This window comes from Anomalospiza imberbis, chromosome 5 (genome assembly GCF_031753505.1).
Source record: "Anomalospiza imberbis isolate Cuckoo-Finch-1a 21T00152 chromosome 5, ASM3175350v1, whole genome shotgun sequence".
Classification (NCBI taxonomy): Eukaryota; Metazoa; Chordata; class Aves; order Passeriformes; family Viduidae; genus Anomalospiza; species Anomalospiza imberbis.
The window spans coordinates 59,629,288-59,652,052 of record NC_089685.1 but is presented as its reverse complement, the minus strand read 5'-3'; the positions used below and the strand labels follow the sequence as shown (position 1 = coordinate 59,652,052).

The 22,765-nt window shown below is 50.6% G+C and overlaps 1 protein-coding gene across 4 annotated transcripts; it reads right to left on the bottom strand.

Annotated features, from left to right (window-relative positions):
- Nucleotides 1-1,421: 1,421 nt before the first annotated feature.
- Nucleotides 1,422-22,662, bottom strand: TOM1 (target of myb1 membrane trafficking protein). Of its 4 annotated transcripts, none has more exons than XM_068191104.1 (15): nt 22,516-22,662; nt 14,753-14,837; nt 12,974-13,052; nt 12,659-12,808; nt 12,412-12,546; nt 12,025-12,171; nt 10,949-11,065; nt 10,380-10,513; nt 9,710-9,743; nt 9,072-9,180; nt 7,953-8,073; nt 5,500-5,575; nt 3,296-3,355; nt 2,930-2,966; nt 1,422-2,825 (listed from the first exon to the last, which is right to left on the bottom strand). In XM_068191104.1, exons 1-15 carry the CDS (start codon nt 22,565-22,567, stop codon nt 2,677-2,679), a joined length of 1,485 nt encoding a protein of 494 aa, XP_068047205.1. In that variant the 5' UTR covers nt 22,568-22,662; the 3' UTR covers nt 1,422-2,676. The 4 variants fall into 4 exon arrangements, with proteins under 4 accessions (XP_068047205.1, XP_068047208.1, XP_068047206.1 ...); XM_068191107.1 differs by lacking the exon at nt 22,516-22,662 and adding an exon at nt 22,248-22,307; XM_068191105.1 differs by lacking the exon at nt 22,516-22,662 and adding an exon at nt 15,811-16,656.
- Nucleotides 22,663-22,765: the final 103 nt, after the last annotated feature.

Below are 22,765 nucleotides of genomic sequence, written 5' to 3'. Positions count from 1 at the left end.
CCAATGCGAAGTGCCCAGCCTGTAATTAAAATGATCCCTTGCAGAACTAGCAGGGTTTTTTTTCCCCTCAAGTTCCTTCTCAAAAGAAACCTTGCAAAATTATTCAAGCTATTACTGGTATAATCTATAACAAGTATGACAGTACTAATTTGGAATCTTTCCATGCCTTCATCCCCATTCTTCATATTTTCAGTTACTTGAAAAAGAGATCCCTTGTCACTGTTGGATAAATCTCAGTGAAAAGCGCTGAGCACCATGGCTGGCTGCATGGTTGAGAGGGGACAGATTCACCCTGGAAGCCACAAGCAGCTCTGAATTTTCACCTGTTGGCCATCGATTCAAACTGACCTCACTTGGCAGACACCAAAAATGCTTTCCATCTGTTTGTCCCTTGACGAAAATAGCAGCAACCCATTTCTGCTGCACTCAAGTCTTCCTTGGGGAGAGTTCCCACTTGTCTTTGCCAGGTCCTGTGCTGGCTGCTTGGGGAATTAAAAACAGTGTGAGGGTTAAGATGAGGTCTTTATCCTGAGGTGGGCTCAGGGCATCCCAGAGGCAGTAAGGAGGAGTTTGAACTCCCCATACTCAGGATATTCATTCACTCAGGATGTCTTTGTTTCTCCTTTCAGGGAATTTGCAGGCAGTGCTCTGAGGGGGCTGGAGGCACTGAGAACTTTAAGTGCCAGCTGAGGCATGAACCAGTGTTAAAGCATCACCAGTGTGAACAGGCTGGTACTATCCACAAATGCTGACGGGGCACCAGAAGCCCTTCCTTCCCAGCTGAGGCAGGCAGCCCGAGGCCAGGAGCTGGCCAGAGGGCTTGGCCTTGCTTGTTCTGGAGGCCCTTCTGGCCCCGCAGTTACAAAAGCAGCCTGTGTTCCATCATGACCCTGCTCTTGCTTCCTCTCCTGCACGTGCTCCAGCAGGGGAAGCTCAGCCACTTGGCCCTTTTGCCTTTCTTCAGAGGACATTTTCAAATCCACTCAGTCTCCTTTTAAGAATGCCTCCCACAACTCCCACTCAGCTGGACTCTGGAGAGATGGTATAGGGACAACTGAGGATGTCCTGTGGATACCAGAGAGCCCTTTAGTAGCAACTGTATTTCTTGCATGCCTTTATAAGTGGCTTATGGGCTGCAAGGTGGGTATTCAGATCTGGTCACAAGAGAGAGGGAAAGGAAAGGAGGTAGCTCACCCTCTTGCTATTTTGAGATGGCCCGTAATCACCTCCCCACAAGACTGTAGTAAAAAGCAGGGAGCACCTGCCTTGGCTCCCAGCATCCTCAGCCCCCATGCTCTGCTCCTCTCAGCACCAGTGCCCTTGCCTTTTCATGGAGAGCAAATGTGGCTGCATGTTTCATCCCTCTTCTTCCCACAGCATCCTCCCCTCCCCACACCAGCACTGACAGTACACACCATATCTTCAAGGGAGGCTCAAGTCTTTGCTCCTTTAATATGCAGTAAAAAAGGACAACTCTCCCACACTCAACAAGAAATGCCACGAGCAGGAGCCCTGAGCTTGGCACCCTCCTCCCTGGCTTTCATTTACAAGTGGGCAGCATGTGCAGTTTGCTCTGAAGGGTTTTTCTCCCCTTGTGCAGAGGAGCTTCTGGCTGCTGCAAGGCCGTTCTACTGGCATGAGATGACGGATGTCTCGCTTCCCCTCTGTGCTCACCAGCTGAACAAGCTTCTGCAGCAACAGCATGTTCCCACTGGTGTAAGAGTGCCGATGGAAGGGCCTCCTGCTTTAGGGGGACACAGCTCTGTGACCCTGGCACACACAGCCAGCCCGAGGGAGTCTGTAGCATTGGCCTGGCTCTGAGAGACTCCCCACACCACGGCACGATGTGGAAGTGATAGAGGGAGGTAGGATCACACTGGGAGAAAAGTAGGATAATGGAGAATTAAATTAACTGCATATAGTTTGCTGAAGGCACATCCTTCCCCGTGGGAGACAGCCCCTTCAGCCTGGGGTACCGCTTGCAGTCCTGCGTGCTGCCAAGGGCTGGGATGACTGGCTGTCGTGCAATGGAAACATCTGGGCTGTGGGTACAATTCTGGATAAACTGATGGGGAAAGGGAGGTGAGGAAGAGGAAGAGAAGGGGTTGTGAGTGGGAAGGTGTTGCATACCACAAACACTTGTGCAAGAGAGGTTAGAGCAACAGGGTCCCTCTACCATTAGTGTTCCTCCTCAGCCACCAGTAATGCTTCACATCCCCGTGCTTTCCAGTCTAACACTGGCAGGCAGAGGGCTGGAGATACATTCTGGGGGAGGGGTGAGGAAAGAGGCAGGCAGGAATGATTTCAGCAGCAGACTGCAGCCTCTCCTGTTTCTTGGGCAAGATCTCTAACACCTCACTGGAGACTAGGATGGGGGAGCTTCTTCCAGAGCTTCTTCTGCTTTGCCCACACTGTACCATAAAAAGAAAAGCCCACTGAACTCCCACATTCTCTAGCAGCTTTGAAACCCCCTTTACAAGTCTATTGTATGATATTCCTAAACACAACAAAGATTATCTGAAGTCTGAAAGCCGCTTAAAATTAAAAACAACTCAAAGGTAAAACAGGAAGAGAATGGAGGAAGGGGACAGAGCCCTTCCTCTGCTGGCCCCTGGTTGGAGGCAAGCAAAACAGCACACACAGCCTCTTGCTCCACAGCACACCGGTCCATAGCATTCACAAGGCAAACATAGCATCATCTTCCTTTGCTTGCTTCCGATGATGGCTGGCAGCAGGAGGGGACAGAGATGTCCCTGTTGAGGAGCTGGACAAAGTGGGGAGGCGGTCCGCAACTTTTGCTCGCTCTTCCAGAAATTTGTCAAACTCTGAGGGCAAGAGAAGACAGAGCATTAGCAAAGAGGGAGGTTTGTGGAAGAGCCAAGGTGCTGCCAGGAACAGTTAAAGACAAGAGCTGGCTGGCACATCTCACCTTCACTGGTGACACCTTTTGGATCCTCTGATTCTCCCTAGCAAAGAAAGAGAAGGGCATGGTTAGAAGGAAGATAGGTAAAGGCATCTCACAGATGGGATTCTTTGCACATGGAGAGACAGGACGGTGTTCCCCCCACTTCCACAGTACAGACATGTTGGAGGGGCCCTGAGGCTCAGTTCATTAGTTATGGCTCCCAGAAGGCTGATGATACTGTTGTGGTATCCCAAAGCCTGTGTCCCTGGCTTTTCCTTCCCCGGTCCCTCCCAGCAGTCTGTGCCAGTGCTGTTATACACTGCCTGAAGTCCAGCCCCACAGACAACTCCAGCAGGACTGCTGGCTCCAAGAAGGCAGCCCCTCACTTACCACATCAGTGGAGAGCCACTTTTCTATGTCTTCCATGAAATTGGCTTGAGGAACTGGTACCTGGGACAGAAAAAAAGGGCAGTGAGGCCAAGAAAATAGAGGATGTTCCAGTAAATCCACTATGCAAAAAGAAAGCCCAACTCAGAAGCTCAGCCTCTCACTCCACTGTTCAGTCAGCTCAGGCCCATCCAAATCCAGCCAGTGCCACTGCAAAGCTCTCAGCTACCACTGCCATTGCTTACCTGCTTCCTCTGTCCCATCCATGCCCAGACACGCAATTTTCAGGATACATGCCATTAAAAGCATCTGTGGTTTGTTGGCTGGCTTTGGGATATTAGGACTGGACCAGACTTTGCTTTTTGGTGAGGACCCACTAGGTGGAAGTTGGCTGCTTGTGTAGGCAGCCAGAGAGCAAGAGATGTGCATTTCTCTACACCTTCTCCCTCTACAAACCAGTGACAGTCTGATCTCAAAGTCTGCAGTGCTGAAGATATTGGAGGTGCCAGGTCTGACAGCACAGTAAGGGGGAAAGACACCTGCCAAGAACTGATTCCCTGGTATAATCATGGAGCACAGCAGGATTTGATATCACACCAAACTATTAAAACAGACCCATCAAAGAGGAAGTCATCTACAATTAAGCTTTACTTAGGGATGAGGCTAGCTCAGAAGAATTCATAGTCCCGATCAATTTAAACAGCAAAGAGACATATTCCTAGTTGACAGAGGTAATCTTGAAAGAAACAAAAGTCTGATTCAAAACCCCAGATCCTTTTCTCCAGTCATGAGCTCCTGAACAAAGCTGAGCAAGAAGCAGCCCTTGCTAGAGGCTCCCCAAGCAGAAGAATGAGAGAGTATTTGTGGGAACTTATTTATTAGTTTTCTAATATATATAGTTCCCTTGCCCTCAGGAAAACACCAAGACCAAGAAAAAGAGCAACACCTTTGTACCAAAGACAGGCAGATTTCCTCAAACCAGGGAGCAAGCACAGATAGTTATCACAGCTGGCAGATGGATGAATGGGAATGGAAGAGGATGTGTGAGATTAGGGAAGTCTCAAAGCAAACTGGCTTTGCCTGCCCAGAGATGATCTTTCTGGGGTAGAAGTGCATTCAAGCCAACTGTACAGCATGTGGGGAAACTTCCTAGAGCAGACATCAGCCTGGGCTGTGCCCATTACAGGAAGACAGGCTAACAAGCTTCAGACCCAGGAGCTGTCACAGCCTCTGTGTGCCTGAGGGAATGTAATTGCAGGAATTCCTGCTGCCAAAAGACCAAATTCAAATGCCTGAAAGCTCAATCACTAGCTACAGGAGGAGGCCCTCAACAGGGTTAAATTCAGAATGTGTTTTCCTTCAAACGAGGCACCTCGGGTTAAGGAGGAGAGACTGCAAGGAGAATAAATGGCAGCACCCTCCCTCATGATGCCACCAGCTATTGCCTCTGTCTCAATCACCCACCCCAAAATAGGCCATCCTCTAGCTCAGAGTGGTACATGCTCTCTTGGCCTCAGAGCTCCTAGGATTTTTTCCTACACATATGTTTACTTGAGGAAAGACTGGCACACTGCCTGCTTCCTTCCCAAGCCTGGTCTCCACTACTGGCCCAGCCCAGGGTTGCTCCATTTCAGTTAGCAGCATCTGCTGATGTCTGCTGTGCATCCTCATGTGCTGTGCCAGTGACATTTCTGTTTCAGCAGTCCCAGCCTCCTCCCTCCTTGCTGGCCCTCCACGACCTCAGATCTCACCATTCCTTGACGCATCATCCACTTTGTCAGCTGGGCTCCATCACCAGACTCCCCCTGGATGACAGAGAGTCTGCATTGCAGTGTGAGGGAGAGGGGAGGCAGCAGGGTTAAGGTGAGGGAAAGAATATACTAATACTGGTGGCCTGCTTCTCTGATTGCAGAGAGAAGGTGACTGGACTTGCAAATTTGCTGAAGAACAAAACATACATTTCCAGGTGGAAATTTCCCTGGAGAGGGACATCCTTCAGCTGTCTGAGGCAACCCCAGACTTTTCATAGCTCCTCACCTCAGGGCTTTAAAGAATGAGGTATGCAGCCCAGCTAGGAAATGCAGGTTGGTGGAGACTGGGAGTTATCATCACTTGACTTTTTCCCAACAGACAGCACCCTTACTGCCTTGGTGAGCCAGGAGGTTATTCCCATTCCTGGTGATGCAGTAAAAGCTGTGGCCACTTACCGCTCCTGTGTTCTGCTGCCGGGCATCCAGGGCACCAGCAAGGCCTTTGGTGGCTTGGGGGTCTTCATATTTTACCCTGGAAGGAGAGAGAGAGAGACAACAGGCTGATAAGATGACTGAGAGTAAGGAGCAGGAACTCCTAAACACATGTTCAGTTCTTCTGACTGCACGATTTTCCATGCCTTGTCATTCTGCTACCAAGAGCTTCTAGAAAGGTGTGCATAGCCCTTATTAAAGGTGTAGCCCACCACAAAACAGACTAATCTACTCACTGGAACATTGTGGGATACGACAGGACAGTCCTGGCACAGGGACAGAAGGATGACAAGGACTTATATGAAAACTAAGACACAGAATTACAGAGCTAGGTGCATTAACCACAACACTCATCTTATTTGGGGTGGACTATAAAGAGAGAAAACTAACACAGACTGACCAGAATATTACAGATATTTTAGAAAGGACTTGAGCAACAAGCCCTCACCTACATACTCACCTATCTTCCCAGACACAAACAGCTCAAAAACATCTCTTTAACTAATACCACACAAGAAGTGATGGTGGCAGAGGCTCACTGGCCTATGCTGGCCGTAGGTGAGACTGGATGATCAGAAGAGCCTAGTGTTGCTTCCAGGTTTCCAAATGCACCATTACAGCAACCTGTTTCCACACACAGACATGTCTCACCCATAATTTCCCTCATCCCAATCCTGTGTCCCCTCTAGGCTGCTACCACAGATGATAATGCCACACGTCACCATTTGATCCATGCCGAGTGGGGAAAACTCTCCATGCTAGGAAAATGAAGCCTTTCACAGAAACTCTCCACAAGTTTCCTCTCCAGCTGTTCCCAGGCCCAATCCCACAGATCCAGCAGACCATCAAGTGGAGCTGTTTTTGCTGGGGGCCAGGGGCTTGGGCCACCGCCGCTCAAACTTCTCAAAGAAGTGCTCATCAGTGAAGGGGCCGCTGTGGACAATGGCATCCAGGATGAAGTACAGCGCTGCTATCATGCCGCTGATGAGGAAGAATGGCAGGAAAGGCTTGAAATGCCTTAAGCACTGCCTCACCGAGACACACATGAAGCATGGGGGTCAGGAACAAACCCCAGAGGCTCTACCAGCACGTCCTGTTTGGGAGCTGTAGAGCAATGAGTCTGTTCAAGTGGAGGGAGACACTGAGAGCAGAGGCTCTCAGTGAAATGTGAAGCTTGAGCCACTAGAGGTTACCTGGCAGGAGTGCAAGTGCAGGCAGACGAAGGGCAGAGAGGAATAAATAGAAGATGCCTTGTTACTTGTGCAGAGATCATAAGCCTCAGCCTGTTAAGGACTGTGCTCCAGCAGAGAGGATACAATTCCACCTCTGTCCAGAACTCCAGGACTGAGCACATACCAGTGGCTCTGGTTTCAGCCCCAGATTGGGTGCTGTTGATACAACTGTTTTTGTGCTGGACTGCCTCTGTCCTCAGGCAGCACAACCCACACTAAAAGCAGTGGGGAAACCCAGGGACAAAACACATGAAGTCATGTGTAGGCCATGGGTTTTCCCACCACATTTACCAGAAACAGTCTGAGGCAGAGGAATGGAAGGAGACATTGTTAGGAGACTTTAACTTGACATGTATACCTTAACTTGCTACTGGCCACCTGCAGAACAAGGCACTGCAGTGGCTGCAGGAGTGCAGGAACACAGGCCTTGGAGGGCTCGAGGCAGTGATGGGCCTGTGGGTTCTACTGCTTGGGACTCTATGGAGAGCAGCAAATGGCTCTGCCAGGCAAAACAGCATGAGATCAGCAACAGTCTCTAAACCCAGGGGATCTGGTCAGCACAGCTCTTGCCAGCTCCTCCAGAAAAAGGATTCAGGAATCCACTCTGCAGTGGAGAAGGCATCTTCAGTTCAGCCAGTACTATGGAGACCCAGCTCTTAGTGCTTTACACCAAGAGGTCTCAACTGCACCATGGAAGAAGAAACATTGGTCCCACTTGGCAACAGGGAACCTGAGGCACAGAGCAGTGCCCTCTTGCAAGCCACAACTGACTGCACTCTTCCTGCACTCCAGCTCAATACTCTGTCTGTTAGGCTGAATCAGGACTCAGCAATTCCCAAATTCAACATCACCCCAGTCAGGACACGAGTTCACAGGCAGACAAGAAAACTGAGCCAGTCCCACTTCACACCTTCATCCCCAGACACTGAATCTCCCAGAACATGCAGGAGACCAATTCCTTCTCCCCACACCCAGAGGATGCCATGAAGGGGAGATGATGGCAGCAGGAAGAAGGACTGGGAGCACAGAGCTCATCCTACAAACACTATATGTGTGAAGAATGCAATTTTGTTTCATCCTGCTGTCTCCCAGGAACTGCTACTGGTTGGGGGGTGGCTCCATTTTCCCTGAGCCCTCGTCCTTTGCAAGAAGGCAGAACAGGACAGAGTGGGCTGCTCCACTCACCCTTTGCGCTGCTCAGCCAGTGAGTTGCCACGGGTCAGGGCAAACATGTCAAAGTCTTCTTCCAGCTTGCCAGAAGTGTCGAGGGAGTGCAGCCCTGCACTTACGCTGCTTGAGCCCAGGTCTGTGGGAGAGAGAGCAGGGTGAGCAGGGAGCACAGAACAGTAAATGGAGGACTGTGGGCTTGGAAAGTGCTGGATGGAAAACTGTCATGAGAACAGGCTAAACTACTCTAGGCCCACCCCTCCATCCCACTCCTCAGCTGCAGCACAGTGTGCATGTGTGCAGTCGTGAGTGAAGTAACAGAAGCTGTTTCTTTGCCCACTCAGTAGATATTTTTGGCTCAGTTTCAACAGAAACAGCAGCATCAATTTACTGATGCTGAAGGCTAGATGTTCCTGACCATCTTAGACAACTCTGGAGGGAATTGCTCCATAACCTCTGGAAGAAAATAACCTGTACTTCTGGGCAAGCACCTCTGAGAAAGATGAGTGGATTTTCATGACTCAGGCATCATCTGAAAAACACCTGACTTGAAAAATATCTCAGCTGGCTTGTCTGTAAAAACAGTCTGGTGCCAATTTTCTGCAACTGCATCCAGGCAGTGCTACATAGGCTGTTGGTATGTCTTGAAGAACTCCCAGGACCCCTCAGGTTTTTTGAGTAAACAACCTGTCAAATCCTGGGTCCTGGGCCCAAGATGCTCATGGCTGCCTTTGCAGCATAGCTTCAGCTGCTCTGCTTCTCCCAGACCTCAGCGGTGAGCCTGACATCACACAGCAAGAAAGGCAAGTAGGCAATGCTACCAGGCATTGCAGAGGGAGCAACTTTATCCCCCATCCTGCAGGAAGGCCAGGTCCTTAGCCACAGACTAATGCTGAGGTCCTTCTTAAGTCATGGCCATCTCCTGCACTATGTGAGGGAGGATTCCAAGACATATGCTTGAGTGCCTTGGGGCATATACAAGTTTCTTGATGAGTTTATTAGTTGAAAACATGTGGCATTTCTCTAGGTTACTCTAGGAATCCGACTGAATAATTTTGGGAGGTGATTCAAGGGCAGGAAAGGATTTTCAAAGCAGCACAGGAAAAAGACTGAGGGGAAAACCGCACAGCAACACACTCATTCCAGCCAGCTGAGAGGAAAGGTTGCTGGTGACTTCAGGCTGTTTCAGTGCTGAAGGAGTATTGGGTCCCAGGTCAATCAAGCTGTTCTCTGCCTCATTTGGTGCCTTTGGAAGAAGAAAAAAGAAGATGGTGGAGAGTTTCTGAAGCTTGGATACCCTCACCCTACAATTCTAGCTCATTGATACAGGAGAGGAAAGCCCTTCTGTACCCATTGAAAGATATCAGCTGTGAAGAGGGAGAAGAGGGGCAGTGTTCAGAGAACTGGCTGGCAGCAGTGTCCCAGGGCAGCATATGCCTGGGTAGCCAGCCTCCCAGCTCTGCTGGATGTCACTAAGTTGAGTGGATGCAGTTCAGAGGACAGGGAGGTGCTCAGAGCAGGCTCATATGGGAATTGGAATCTCGCTATTCAATAACCATAACTGCTGCTGCTCTGCTCTTTCTCTTTGGGCAGGGCAGGTGAGGTTTGCAGTGGGAAATGGGGTGTCCTATGTACCAGGTGCTCTGGTGCAGCTTGGCTGGGACACCAAAGCCCACCATTTCTAAGTGGGTGAACCTCCCTCCAAGCCAGCAGGGCACTGCTGAACCTGCAGGATGCAAAGCAAACTGCATAGAGGGGCAGTTGCTCTGAGTTACCTTAACAGGCTGTCCTGTCCGAAGTCGCTCGAACCTGCAAGAAAAGTGACAGGATGAATTTCAGTAGTGTGGGCTCATTCACCCACAGCCCAAGAGATTTTTTTATAAGACTTGGCACAATCTGCCCTTTCCTACCCACTAGGAAAGGGGAACTATGGCTCAGGGCCCAATTTCCCCTCAAGATACCCCAGCAAGAGCCATAAAAGTGATGTCTCCTGAGAGCTGGTGTGAGAAAGCTTCTTAGGATCTTCCACAGTTACTCGTAACCAACAGCTCTCCTTACAGTTCATCTGGAGATGAGCTAGAAAAGATGTGTTTGTTGAAATGGAAGAAAAAAAAAAAAAAAGCAGTGCTGATCCCATCTGGGCAATTTCTTTCTGTCCTCATCTGCCTCAGAGGTAGAAAACCAGCTCTTTCCATGCAGTTGCCTCCTTCTTTTGCGTTGTGCCACAGGGACATCTTTAGACCCCATCAGGAACTTACACAGCAGCTTTGAAGGGACAAGAATTAGCAAAAACTGAGAACAGGCTTTGTTCTCAAAGATGGATGATACAGACTGGTACATCTCGAGTATTATACTCTTGGGCAGATCAAAAGGGTGGGACAGGCAGCCTTCAAGGGCAGTAAAGTCTTGCAGGAGAGCAGGGAAAAGAGGGGTGGAGAAAGGTACCTTTCATGGCGCAGAAACACGTTATTGAGGTTGTCATTGATGAGGAGCAGCTCCTCGGTGAGTTGCTCATGGAGCACACGGGGAATCAGCTCCAGGACTCGCTGCTGCATGGCTCTGCATGTCCGATTCAGCTCCTGTTCAAAGCAGGGCAAGTCACAGGTGAGGAAAGTCATGTAGTGTGACCCACAAAGGTCACACAGACTCTAGAGGCTACTGGGATTTATCAGGAACTGCTGATGGGCAACAAATATTGGTGTGAGAGGTAAATTGAGTCTGAGCTTTACATGGAATAATTGTATGCTGTTTGTGTAACACATCACCCAGAAAGAAAGGCCCTTGGGGACTATAAGTTCCCTTGTGAGATAATTCCAGCCTCAGTAATGTGATTTTCATCCACCATTTAAACTCTACCTTCCTTGTGTCTCCCTTATCCCTTCACTCCCTGATAAGTCCCACACTAAACTGTCCAGTCATTCCCCACACCTGGCACGCATTGGGCCTCAGTCCATCAAGTCATTGCTAAATTGTGCTGCATGTGCCAGCCCTCCACCCTGCCCAGTGTTCCTTACTTGCAGCAGCTCCAGGTCAGAAGGCTCGGCCTGGGACGGCACCAGCTCCGTCAACATCTCTGACATCACCTTTGTGTTCCCATTCACCACTTCCAGCTCACTGCGCAGCTTCCCGATCTGCAAAAGCGAAGTGAAGTGACAACTCTGCCAGGGGAGGGTGGGGACATAGCTGAGGTAGCTCTGAATGGCAGGGAATGGCACCACGTGTGCATGCCTGTTCACAGAGCTGGAGGGAACAGCCACTGGAGAGTTCATTTGTCACCACTCATTTTAGCTCTCAGAAGCTCCCAGGAGAAAACCCCTCCATTACTTACCATCAAATTCATTTGCTGGTAGCAGATTCCAGCCCCTCACCTGGAATCTTGGCCACTAGTCTAGCCTTAATTTTTAATAGCCAGCACAGGCTGCTGGTATGATTCAAATCTCTCCTCAGCTAACAGATCCCACATGGTAGCCATTTAAATTGTTTAATTTCCAAAATGGTATAAGAGAGGAGAGAACAATTTATTCCCATTCAACAGGAGAGCCTCAGCTAAGTGTGCAGTTGAAGCTTTAGTCCTCTGGTTTACAAGCTGATAATGAGCCTCTTTAGAACAGTTTCTACCCTCTGTTTTGCAAGGGAATGCAAAATACTGACAGCTAGGGGTTTGGTGCTGAACATGGTGTCATATGAAGTCAGGGTGAGGAAGGAGAAAAGAGGATGGGGAAACAAGTGAGGAAGCCCTAGCCTTTGGAAACCACATAGCCAGACAGAGTTGATTCATATAAAGTAAGCAGTAAGGCAAGATAAACAAAGATGATAAGGAGGCATCGTGTCTCAGCTCCCCACTTCCCTCAACCTGCAAGCTGCCCTGCTTTAGGGAAACATAACCACTGCATGGTTGCAGTATCCCAGTTCATCACTGTTACCACAGGGGAACTCTGGGGAGCTCTTGAAGGACTGTGCTTTAGAGGAACAGCTCCTTAGAAGACAGAGGCTGGGGCAGGACCAGTACTGCAGTCCCAGAACAGTGTTTGTGAAATAGCTTCAAACACAGGAAGAGTCGGCAACATCCTGAGACTTGTGTCCAACTCACCTGCTCTGGTGTGGGTGTGATGGGCGCGTCGCTGGCCGTGCCCTTCCCGGGGGGCAGGGTGACAGGGTGGAGGATGGACTCCATCTGCTGAGGGGAGTTGACTGCAGGTGAGTTCTGTCCAGACTGAGAGTTGGAGCTATACACAGTCTACAAAGGTGGGGAAAGTGACAGAGCGAAAGAGATGTTAGACACACACACTTGACAGGGCAGTGCAACTAGAGAAGAAATATTGATGGCAGCTCCCCATCTGGTTTCCAACAGCTCTTGGCTGTCCTGGAGCTTCTCACCACCCAAAACCCTCTAATTCAAGGCAGAGTTCCTGAAATCCCCTCATTGCTCCAGAATGGCAGCTGCCCAACATTCTTCTCTTCAGCAATGTTCCCATACCCTTTGTGGTGTGTGGATAGGTGACAGCATGTCCAGATCAGTCATGGGGAACTCCAAACCCTTCCGTCTTAGGTCTTCATAGACAGCAACGACACCAGTCAAGTCTGGAGAGCTGCGGAAGGCATCCGCCCAGGACTGGGGAGAAGGAGACAGTACAGCCCATCACCACATACAACAGCCTTCTGTACAAACACCTAAAGACACACACTGTCTGGACTGGTGCAGATGCTTACACTTCTTGGCTTACCTGGATGAGGGTCAGCACCTTGTCATGCACTATGGCAGGTGGATTGTTCTTTGGCAGGATTGTTCTCACCAGAACACCTTCTACAAAGTCCTGGCTAGACACAAGGACGTGGAAGCGATGACCGCAGTTCTTGACACAGGTCTCCAGGACCTTCAAAGGCAATAAAGCAATAGCTGTAGCCTTCTCTGCCCTCATGTGTTAGCCTTGTTGGCTTTAGGTACATGTGTCTGTTCAGCATGTGTGCTAAAACTTGTGTTGAGCACTCAGCTTTACAGCAGGGTATCACAGAGCAGAGAAAGAGCCCTGACCGCTCACCGTCAAAGCCAGCATAACTTCATGGAAGTTCTTATTCCCTACAATTCTCTTCTTAATGGCTCGGAATGCATCTTTGGGCCTGAGGGAGAAATGAGATGAAGAAAGATCAGAAGGTTGAGGCAAAGCAAAACAGCCACAGGTTCCAGATGCCTTGTGGCATCCAGTGGGTGTCCCTCCTCACCATGTTTTCAGGATGGCTTGAAGCAGTGACTGTTAAAGCAGCTTTTGCTTGTTCTGCAAGAGGAGTGGGGTTGGCTGATCATAGAACCATTTAGGCTGGAAAAGACCTTTTAGGGTCATCGAGTCCAACCATAAACCTAACACTACGAAGTCCACCATTAAGCCATGTCCCTGAGTGTTATTACTGAAATTAGAGGCCTCTGTGCTGATGTCTGCAACAGCTCAAGGTGTTGCAGACATCACCTTGAGAATAGAGTAAAAACAATGCTAGAAACACACTCCTGGGGGGTAGAGCAAAATCCCATGGCAGAGAGACTGAAGAGATGGAGATCACAGAAAAGCTTGGCATGGGTTAGAAACAGGAAGGAGAGACCAAGCTGCCACAATTCCTGTGTTACTCAAAGAGGAGCTGTTTAACATTTCCCCGGAGAGAAGGAGGCTCAAAAGCTGCAGGGACTCATTAACCATCCTCAAAGGGAGAAACACCATGGTCTCGGACCACTGTGGTCTTAAGAGGGCACAAATGAACCAGATGCAGAGCACAGGAAGAGAAGCTGAGCTGGAAGAGCAGCGGTGCTGGAGGACAAAAGTGAGGTGGAGACACTGAGGCAGGGAGGAGGGCAGAAGTGTATTGGCCTGTGGGGCAGCATGGTCTCGATGGATGGGCATTAGCAGGGCAATGGGAGAGCCTGTCCAGCTGTGTTATCAGGTGTCCAGACCTGAAAGAAGGATGCGGCCTGAGAACTCAGCTCAGGCCTGAGAATTGTGGACAGAGACAGGTGTATTTGCACTGTGGGGATAGTGGAAAAGGAGTGGTGACAGATCTGTAAGTAGAGGTGTATGACTTTGTTTCCATACAACTGTGAAGCTGAAAACTGGGCTTGCTAATCCTCTGTCAACATCACTGTGGGGTAGGACAGCAGGAGTGAAACCTGCGTGTTTTATTCCATGTAGCACCTTCGTTTTTACATGCTGCTCTTGACATCTCCACTGTGAGAAGGAGCATTCTCCCTTGAATTCACTGGCAAATCCCCAGCTCCTGAGTTAACAAGTCTGGCAGATTGAGGAACATCTCCCTGCAGGGAGAGGGAGACAAGAGCTCCCCCACCCACTTTGTGTGTTTTTGAGTGACTGTACATGAAAATACCTGAGAAGAAACCCAAGAAAGACTGGCACAGTAAGCGGACTGAACAGCAGCCTGAGATTTTCCCCTCTTCTCAATCACCAGCCTTGAGATTTTTACTTTCCCAGAGAAGAGAGAGAAGGGTATGAAGGGGGAATAAATCAAAGTGGAAGAAATGCAAATATGCCTTCTGGAGATGGGAGGCAGCCTGGCTTGAACAGAGGGTTGTCTGGGGACCCTGAAGGCCTGTTTGAATGGCTCCCAGGGCTCACCAAGATTACAGAGAAGCATCTAATAAATGCTCTGACAGCTTTGCTATGTCTCTAGGTCTCCTAGCAGAGTCTTGTCTCAGGGATTGCTGGGAAGCCTAGCTTATCACCTCTACCAGTACATGCTACTACTGCAGCCTAGGGATGTGGTGTTACAGGGAGTGCAGGGACCTGCCGCTGGATGTGGGCCCTTGCCAGCTCCCTTACCCTTCTTCAGTCTCGTTAATGATGTCACAGATCTCCATGTTGAGAGCCCAGTCCTCACTCCGCAGGGACCCATCGGTAGCTCTCTCTGGAAAACAGAAACCAAGATTGAGAGCAGCCCCGGCACTCTTAAGTCAACCTCTCACAAGACCCCACACCCCAGCCTGCTTCTCTCTGGCTGCCACTACAACGTGCAAGGAGGCAAATCCATATGCAAATTCCGGGTCACCAAGTGTTCCCCACTAGGTGTCACCAAGGGAGAGCACGCTGCTGGGATAGTGGGAGGCCAGCTTCACCCATGCCACCAATGCTACTGACACACAAAGACACTCTGTGATCTCTGGTGTCCTGCACACAAAGAGAAGGGACTCCATTACTTCAGCTCCACAGCTAAGGAAAAGGGGGCTTATTTGCTTTGTTACTGCAAGGCCAGACACCGTGAGTTCAGCCCGCTCACACTGATACACACCTAATGCCAATGGTTCTGATTCTTGGTTTGTACCACATAAGGAGACAAAATAATCAATCCCCCCCCCCTTTTTTTTTTTTTGTACAACCAGCTCTATAAAAACAAACAAACATAGAAAACCAAAGCAGGGATTCTCTTGTGTTACATTTACACCTCTCCCCTGAACTTCTGGCCTCCAGGGAGTGTGGGCAGAAGCAAACTGCAGGCTGAAGTCAAAGCAATATTGTTCCAGCTTTGATTGTGTCCCCTTTAATTAGGAATTCCTCAGTCAGCCTTGATGTTATTTATTCAAGGCAGAGATTTGGGAAATGAGCAGCTATTACTGGGAGCACCAGTGTCTCCACCCTGTAATCATCCATGTCTCAGTCCTAGCTATGCCACTGACTGATGCCTTCAGGGACACCACCAGGAGAGAATGGCCAGTGGGGCCAGAAGGACCCAGGCACTCCTGAGACCACATGGAAACACAGAGACGCAGCAAATGGCAAGCAGAGGACAAGAACCATCCTTTCCAACTCTCTCATCCTACAAAACACTTGACATAGCACTGGGGCAAGAGAATTAAAACTGGCCAGACCTGTTTAGCACTTACCAGGTGCTCTTCAGGAGAGCTCAGTCCCAGCAAGGTACTTACAGAAATGCCTGCATTTTCAAAACTCCTGTCCCTGCAAAATCTGCGGCTCTCCCTTGCTGCTGTGGATCCTCTACACCTTTTGAGAGGTCCTTCCTCTGCAGAACTAACTTTTTCTGCTTTTGTCCCAGCAGCTAATGATCCCTGTATAGGAATAAAATTAAATGCCCATTCACACAGTAATGAGATAAGGCCTAACACAGGAAGAAGAAGATTTTTTAACTCCTGCCTGGGTAAGCACATCCATCATGTCCTGTTTAGGGTCAGGCACAGAGCTATTCACACCACTGTGCAATGCAGCCTTTTATACACGTGTCCTTCCCACAGATTGCACACCACAGTGTGAAGCTATCTGCATCTTATCACAATCCAGCCACCACCTTTTCTGTTGGCTATAGAATGCATTGATTACACAGTGATTATGCTGTTGACATTGTGGCCACCGCCAGATGGAAGAGGGAAAACAGGGAAGGAGAGTGGCTGACTGTTCTTGATGCTCTTCCACCTTTCTAAAGTTCTGGCTATTACTGGAATAACCTTATGGCTCCTTGATTCAGGTAAACTTTTGTCATTTTGAGTATTAACTTTACATAGGGATCCTGATCTCTGGCAGATCCAAGCTTCCTCAGTGAGGCACAGGAGGAAGGATTTGCAGTGGGTGATGTGGTGGAGAATACATCCAGGGCAATAGGCATGTCTGGTGCACCAGGGCATGTACCAGTCAATGGGAAAACTGTGGTAACACATAAGGGAAAATGTTTTCCATTGGGGCTCCTTTGGGATCAGGACACAGTACAGAACTCCAGGCTTCCTCCTGCCCTGGGACACTGCTGGCAGGCAGGTTGCATCTCAGGCCAGTCTGATGGGTTTAGCCCATGTGGTCACAAAGCACCCCTCACTTGCACTCTCCTCTGGGATCCCCTGCTCATGACACATCATGAACAAACCAGAAGTTTCCCTGCACTGATTGCTGCCACTGGCAATAAATCACAGAAATCCACTACACAGGAGTTGCTCTTCTGAAAGTGAAGTCTACATCCACTCTTCTCACTGCACATGGAAGGAAAAACCCACAACTTGGGAACAGGGCTAAGCCTGCTTGGAAGCTCTGAACTACAGAAGAAACAAAGGACAAAATAAAACCTGCATTTAACCATCAATCCTTGCTGTTCAAATCTCCCCAACCTTCCTTTGCATTGTATACAAACATGAATTGAATCTGCAAACACCCTTTCCTCCCTTCCCAATGTTTGGTGGCACGCTGCTCCCACCACCCTTTCCCTCCAACTGCACCAATCCTGCCAAGGTCGAGCAGTAGGTTTGCTTTTCAGAAAGGAATGTAAATAAACCCTGCGTGCTCCTTCACCTGGCTGGCCATTTAGGGGAAAACTGGGCTTCCTCAGAAGTGACACACCCTGCCCCTGTTACCCCACAATATGGTGGCCATCCTGCTACCATCACCCCAGTTCATACACTCATCAAGGGAGAGCTGCAGGAAAGCAGCAAACCTGCCATAAACACAACACAAAGTCACCAAATCCAAAGCTGGAAGAGCAGTATTAGAGCATATGGAAAACAGGAATTAGACCCTGAGGCAATTCCAAGGACCAAAGGCTTGAATTTACCCAGTACAAAGTAAGGGCCTGGCCTAGCTGGCATTGGGGAAGCTGGAGCTAATGCCCTTCTAATCCTTCTTGCTCTCTTCCAAGCTATAAGGGACTGTCCAAGCCTAGTAAGATACGGAGTTTTTTCCAAAATCCTCAATTTTGCCCTTCTGTAAAGCCTGCAGAAGGGAAGGAAACAAAGTCTAATTAGTCACATGAAGGATCAGGGTGGCTGGCCCCATTTCATGAGCTGTAATTAGCACATGAGCTGTCTGCTCCACACGAAATCTGAGCCCGGGATGGCTGGGGACAGCGACAAGTCCCTAAAAAGAGCAAGCACAGGAGGCAGGGCACTGCCACACGCCCAACACTCTGCCTGGTGGGACTCATCAGGCAGCATCTACTTGTGTGTGCTACCAGCTGAGCCTGACCCGCAGCAGAGAATTCCCCTGGCAGAGGTTATCACGAGCCTGAGAATGCCATCCCCTCCAAGCCCCAAACAAACCGGCTGAATGTACAGAAGGCCCTTCATGGGGCTGCTCCAAAGCCACATTGTTTTGGCAGTCAGTCCGGCTCCCCGGGTGTGACAGCATTGGGGTTTGTCTGATTCCAGTCTGCTGCCTCACAAATTGCTCAGATCGACCCAGAACCGCGCAGGGGTGGGGTTGAACCAGAGCATCGGCTCTTTTCCTGCATGGCACTGCATGTGCTCCTGCTGACTGCAGCTAGGTGATGAAAGTTATTTGGAACCAGCAGATAACAAAGAACTCCGAGCACTTGGCATAACTGGCGCAAAGGAGCTGTACACTGCTTTGTGCTACAAGTACATTTCACAAGTTTGCTTCTTTTCAAGGTTATTGTCTCTGCCCTGGTGGCAGGGGAGAGCGCACTGTGCAGCTGAGGATCCCACTCAGCTGTCCCTGCAGCAGCACAGCAGCACTGCAGTCAGAAGTGTGGGGAAGTACAGAAGCCAGGGACAGAAGGTACTGTGTCCCCTTTGCTCCCCACCCCAGACCTGAAGCACCCACAACCAGCCAGATGCTGCTCAGAAATCCTTTGTCTGTGATATGCTCTGCCCCTCCTCCAAGCGAAGCCTTCAAACAGTGCTCCCTGCAGGGCTCCCTGCTGCCTCTAAGTTCCTCAGCAAAGTGTCAAGCACCTTTTCACCCATTTCAACGGGTGCTTGAGGACACCAGCAGTTCATTGCATGAGACAGCTTAGATTCAGCAGAAAGCAATGCAAGATGTCCCTTCTCCCAACTTCCCTTCAGTTCACAAACTCACAGGCCCAAATCAGCATCCTGTACAAGCCTCATGCTTTTATTTCTCTTGAGGGACCTTCAGCACCAGCTCTGTCAGGACTTCACCATTTAGCTGTATCTTTCACTCAAAGCCTGAGAGGACAGTGTGCATTCTAGAGAGACCAGAGATACGGCTCCAAACCTAATGGTTTGGACACAGACTGTGCTGATATAGTGGTGTGGGTATGTGTGTCTCTGAACTCCTGCTCCTTTCCTGTGAATCAGCTCAAATTCTCAGGGATCAAGTGACTCTTCAACTGCTGCCTTTGCCCTTTTTCCTCCAGACAGAGGAGGCATAGAAGACAAGGCAATGCCTTTTATGAAGCACAACCTTGCAGGAACCCACAGAGAAGTGCAGGAACACCTGCAAGGTGGGATCCAAAAGGTTGTGGGGATTTTTCTGGTATATTGTTTTGCATCTGCCTCTCTTCCTCACTCAGGAGCCTTTCCTACTTGCTCTCTCTTTACAATCTCAACTTTTCCTGGTCCTTATGCTTAAAATAACCCCAATCCATAAAAAACATCTGTGTCATCTCTGTGCTACACCGTTACTTCTATCCCTTGCCTGCCCTCACTCACTGAAATAACCTGCCTCTGTCCCTTTTGGTATTGCTATAATTACTAGTTATTTTAGACTTCCAGGGTGAGGAGAGCGCATTGGTGGTTTCTTCTCCATTCTCTCCCTCAGAGGCAATTCACCACCTTGGAATTAGATTTTCCATTTTGAAAATGGAAAAAAGCTTCTCTAAGCTCCTAGATGGAGGCATAGTGGATTTCCCTTTCCAGAGGGGAATCTGAACTATGATGCTTTATCACTCTTTGGAAATTTTCCCACTGGTGTTTAAAAAAACCCACCACACAACAGAAACAAATACAAAAATCCCCAAACAAGCAAGCCTGTATTCTTCTTACTTGGGAAGAGACATCACGGTGCAAAAACAGGAGAGGCAACTTTTGTGACTAAATCTCAGAACTGTGAGTAAGAAACTAGAAAACCTACTCCTCTACAACTGACTCATTCTGTGACAGATCACTGAGATTATCTGAGCATTGCTTTCCTAGTCAGCAAAATAAATGGATCTTACTAGATTAACATTAATGAAGGAATTTGAGAACGTTACTGCAGTGGCCACAGAGGACTTTTTTTTTTTTTTTTTTCCTTAGCCTTCTTCTAAAGCTATTTTAGACTTCATAAGCTATATCAAGCATACATGACTTTGCCCAAAGAATTTACAAGGACGCAGCATTATCTTTCTGCAGACAGCCCAGGGCAGCAGCACTGTTCAGGTTTGCTGATCAGGCTCACGGGTTGGACACGCAGCTGCCACAGACCTACCAAACGAGTTTGGGGGAGTCATGTTTGCGTCCCAAATTAAGTAGGGAAGACAGCATTTATCCACGTCCCCAGGATGTTGACAGGCAATGTTCAAAAGCAGAAAATATTCATTTTTAAAATGACCACCCCTTTCAAGTTCTCCACAGAGTTCCTTTCTCATATGCTGTAATTCCTGCACCTCTTTGGACTCCCATTACCCAAATCAACTCCCATTCAGTAAGATCTCCCTAGTATCACACCTCTGCTTCTCAGCTTCTTTCGGACAACATTTTTGAAATATCTTTTCTTTTTTCCTCTTCTTTGCTGTTGGTTTGTTGCTTGGGAATCCCTTATTTAATTGAAACAAAGCCTAGAGGTATAACCCAATTACAATCTGGTTACTAAACTGAGCAGAAGATCTGTGAGGCAACCTTCAGATTGCCTCTACCACAAGGACATATCTGATACACTCACCGAGGTAACAAAGAGCATTCATTCAGGAAAGGGCAGGAGATGTCTTCTCCTGGAATGTGTGATGAAACACGTGATGTTCTTCTGGGAGTATGTTGAAGATCATCTGGAGGATTTTGTTAACACAAAGTTTTCCCTGATCATCCTTCTACCACCTGGCTGTAATGCATCTCACCTATCAGTCCCAACAGCAGAGTGCCCCTGACACACTTTGGGACAGTGTTAGGGTAGCCTCTAAAATCATTATAATAAAAGCATTACTTAAAGCAGCTGCTTGCTCTCTTTCCATCCCAGGCACAGCCTCCTATTCACCCATGCTAGGACACCAAAAAGACTGAATGCGGGATCAGATGTTCACAGCAAATAGCAAAGGTCTGACAAGCAACAAACAGCAAGAACGAGCAAGTGCATAAACTTATAAGTGGAGAGTTTAAATGGGCATCAACTTTCAAGCACAATTTCAAGGCCCTCAGGCAACACGAGAACAGAGAGTCTTCATTCTAAGCATTTTAAGAACTGCAGCCCTGTTCTACACCAGTGCGGCTGTTGACGGTCTTCTTCTCTCTAAGTGCGGCATCTCTCCTCCACTTTCTCAGGCCACATCCTTTTCCCATGTTCCCCAAGCTGCCCTGAGCACAGGGACTGCAGGACACCATGTGCCCACGGGCCTGCCAGGGCACAGGGTGGGTGCTGTGTTCATTGCCTGAGCTGGGGCTCCATGCTGTGAGCCAGCTCGTGCTGCAGGAGCCAGGGCATGGCCCTGCCAGGCACCGCTTGTCCCACAGCTCCGTGCGAGGAGGCTCAGGGCGGGCAAACACCCCCAGCTGCCCAGCGCTTGAGTCCTTCAGGCAGGGGACACTGCTCCGACTGGGCGAGCTGCGTACTCCAGGGCCAGCCCAGCCTGAGGCTGCTGTCCCCACAGCCCCGCTGTCCCCGTCGCACAGCCCTGCTGTCCCCGCAGCCCCGCTGTCCCCATAGGCCGCTGTCCCCATCGCACAGCCTCACTGTCCCCATCCCACAGCCCCGCTGTCCCCATCGCACAGCCCCGCTGTCCCCATAGGCCACTGTCCCCATCGCACAGCCCCGCTGTCCCCACAGCCTCACTGTCCCCATCCCACAGCCTCACTGTCCCCATCGCACAGCCCCGCTGTCCCCATCCCACAGCCCCGCTGTCCCCATAGCCCGCTGTCCCCATCGCACAGCCTCACTGTCCCCATCCCACAGCCCCGCTGTCCCCATCGCACAGCCCCGCTGTCCCCATAGCCCACTGTCCCCATCGCACAGCCCCGCTGTCCCCACAGCCCCACTGTCCCCACAGCCCCACTGTCCCCATAGCCCACTATCCCCATCCCACAGCCCCACTGTCCCCACAGCCCCGCTGTCCCCATAGCCCACTGTCCCCATCCCACAGCCCCACTGTCCCCACAGCCCCGCTGTCCCCATAGCCCACTGTCCCCATCCCACAGCCCCGCTGTCCCCACAGCCCCGGGCTCTCGAGGCCGCCCCTCGTGCCGCCGCGGGTCACGCGCCCCGTTCCCGCCCGTACGCGATAGGCTGCCCTGGCTGGAGCCCAGCCAATCAGCAGCTCCCCGAAGCCCCCTTAGAGGCGCGGGCGGGAATGGCCCCAAGCCAATCACGGGGCTCGGCGGTGCCGGGGGGCGTGGCGCGGGCCACCGGCCTGCGGCCCCTTTAAGTGCGCAAACTTCACCTCGCCACCCCGAGACCCCCTCGCGCCCGGATTGGCTGGCGGGGCCCCCGACGGAGCCGCCTCGGGCTGCGCACCCGCTATTGGCCGGCAGCACCCGTCAGTCAGAGCAGACCTCTCTCCTGATTGGCCAGCGCGCCGCCGGTCCCGCCGAGGAGGTGGGGGCCGGCGTTTCCCCGAGGAAGGGTCCGGCGGACGCCCCCGGGGGCGCGGGGCCGGACGGGCGAGCGGGGCCGCGGGGAGGGTCGGGGGGCGCGGGTGCGGTTCTCACCGATGCGCTGCCCCACGGGAGAGCTGAAGGGGTTCCCCAGCAGAAAGTCCATCGCCGCCGCCGCGCCGCGATCAGCTGACGCTGCCGCCGCCGCCGCTCACGTGACCCGCGCGCCGGCCGGGGCGGGCCCCGCCGGGCCCCGCTGTGACGCCAGCGGCCGCCGCCCGGACCGGCCCCGCCGTGCCACGGGCTGAGTGAGGCGTGGAGCGGCCGCGGCGGCCGGGGTAGGGCGGTGTGCAAGCCGACGGGT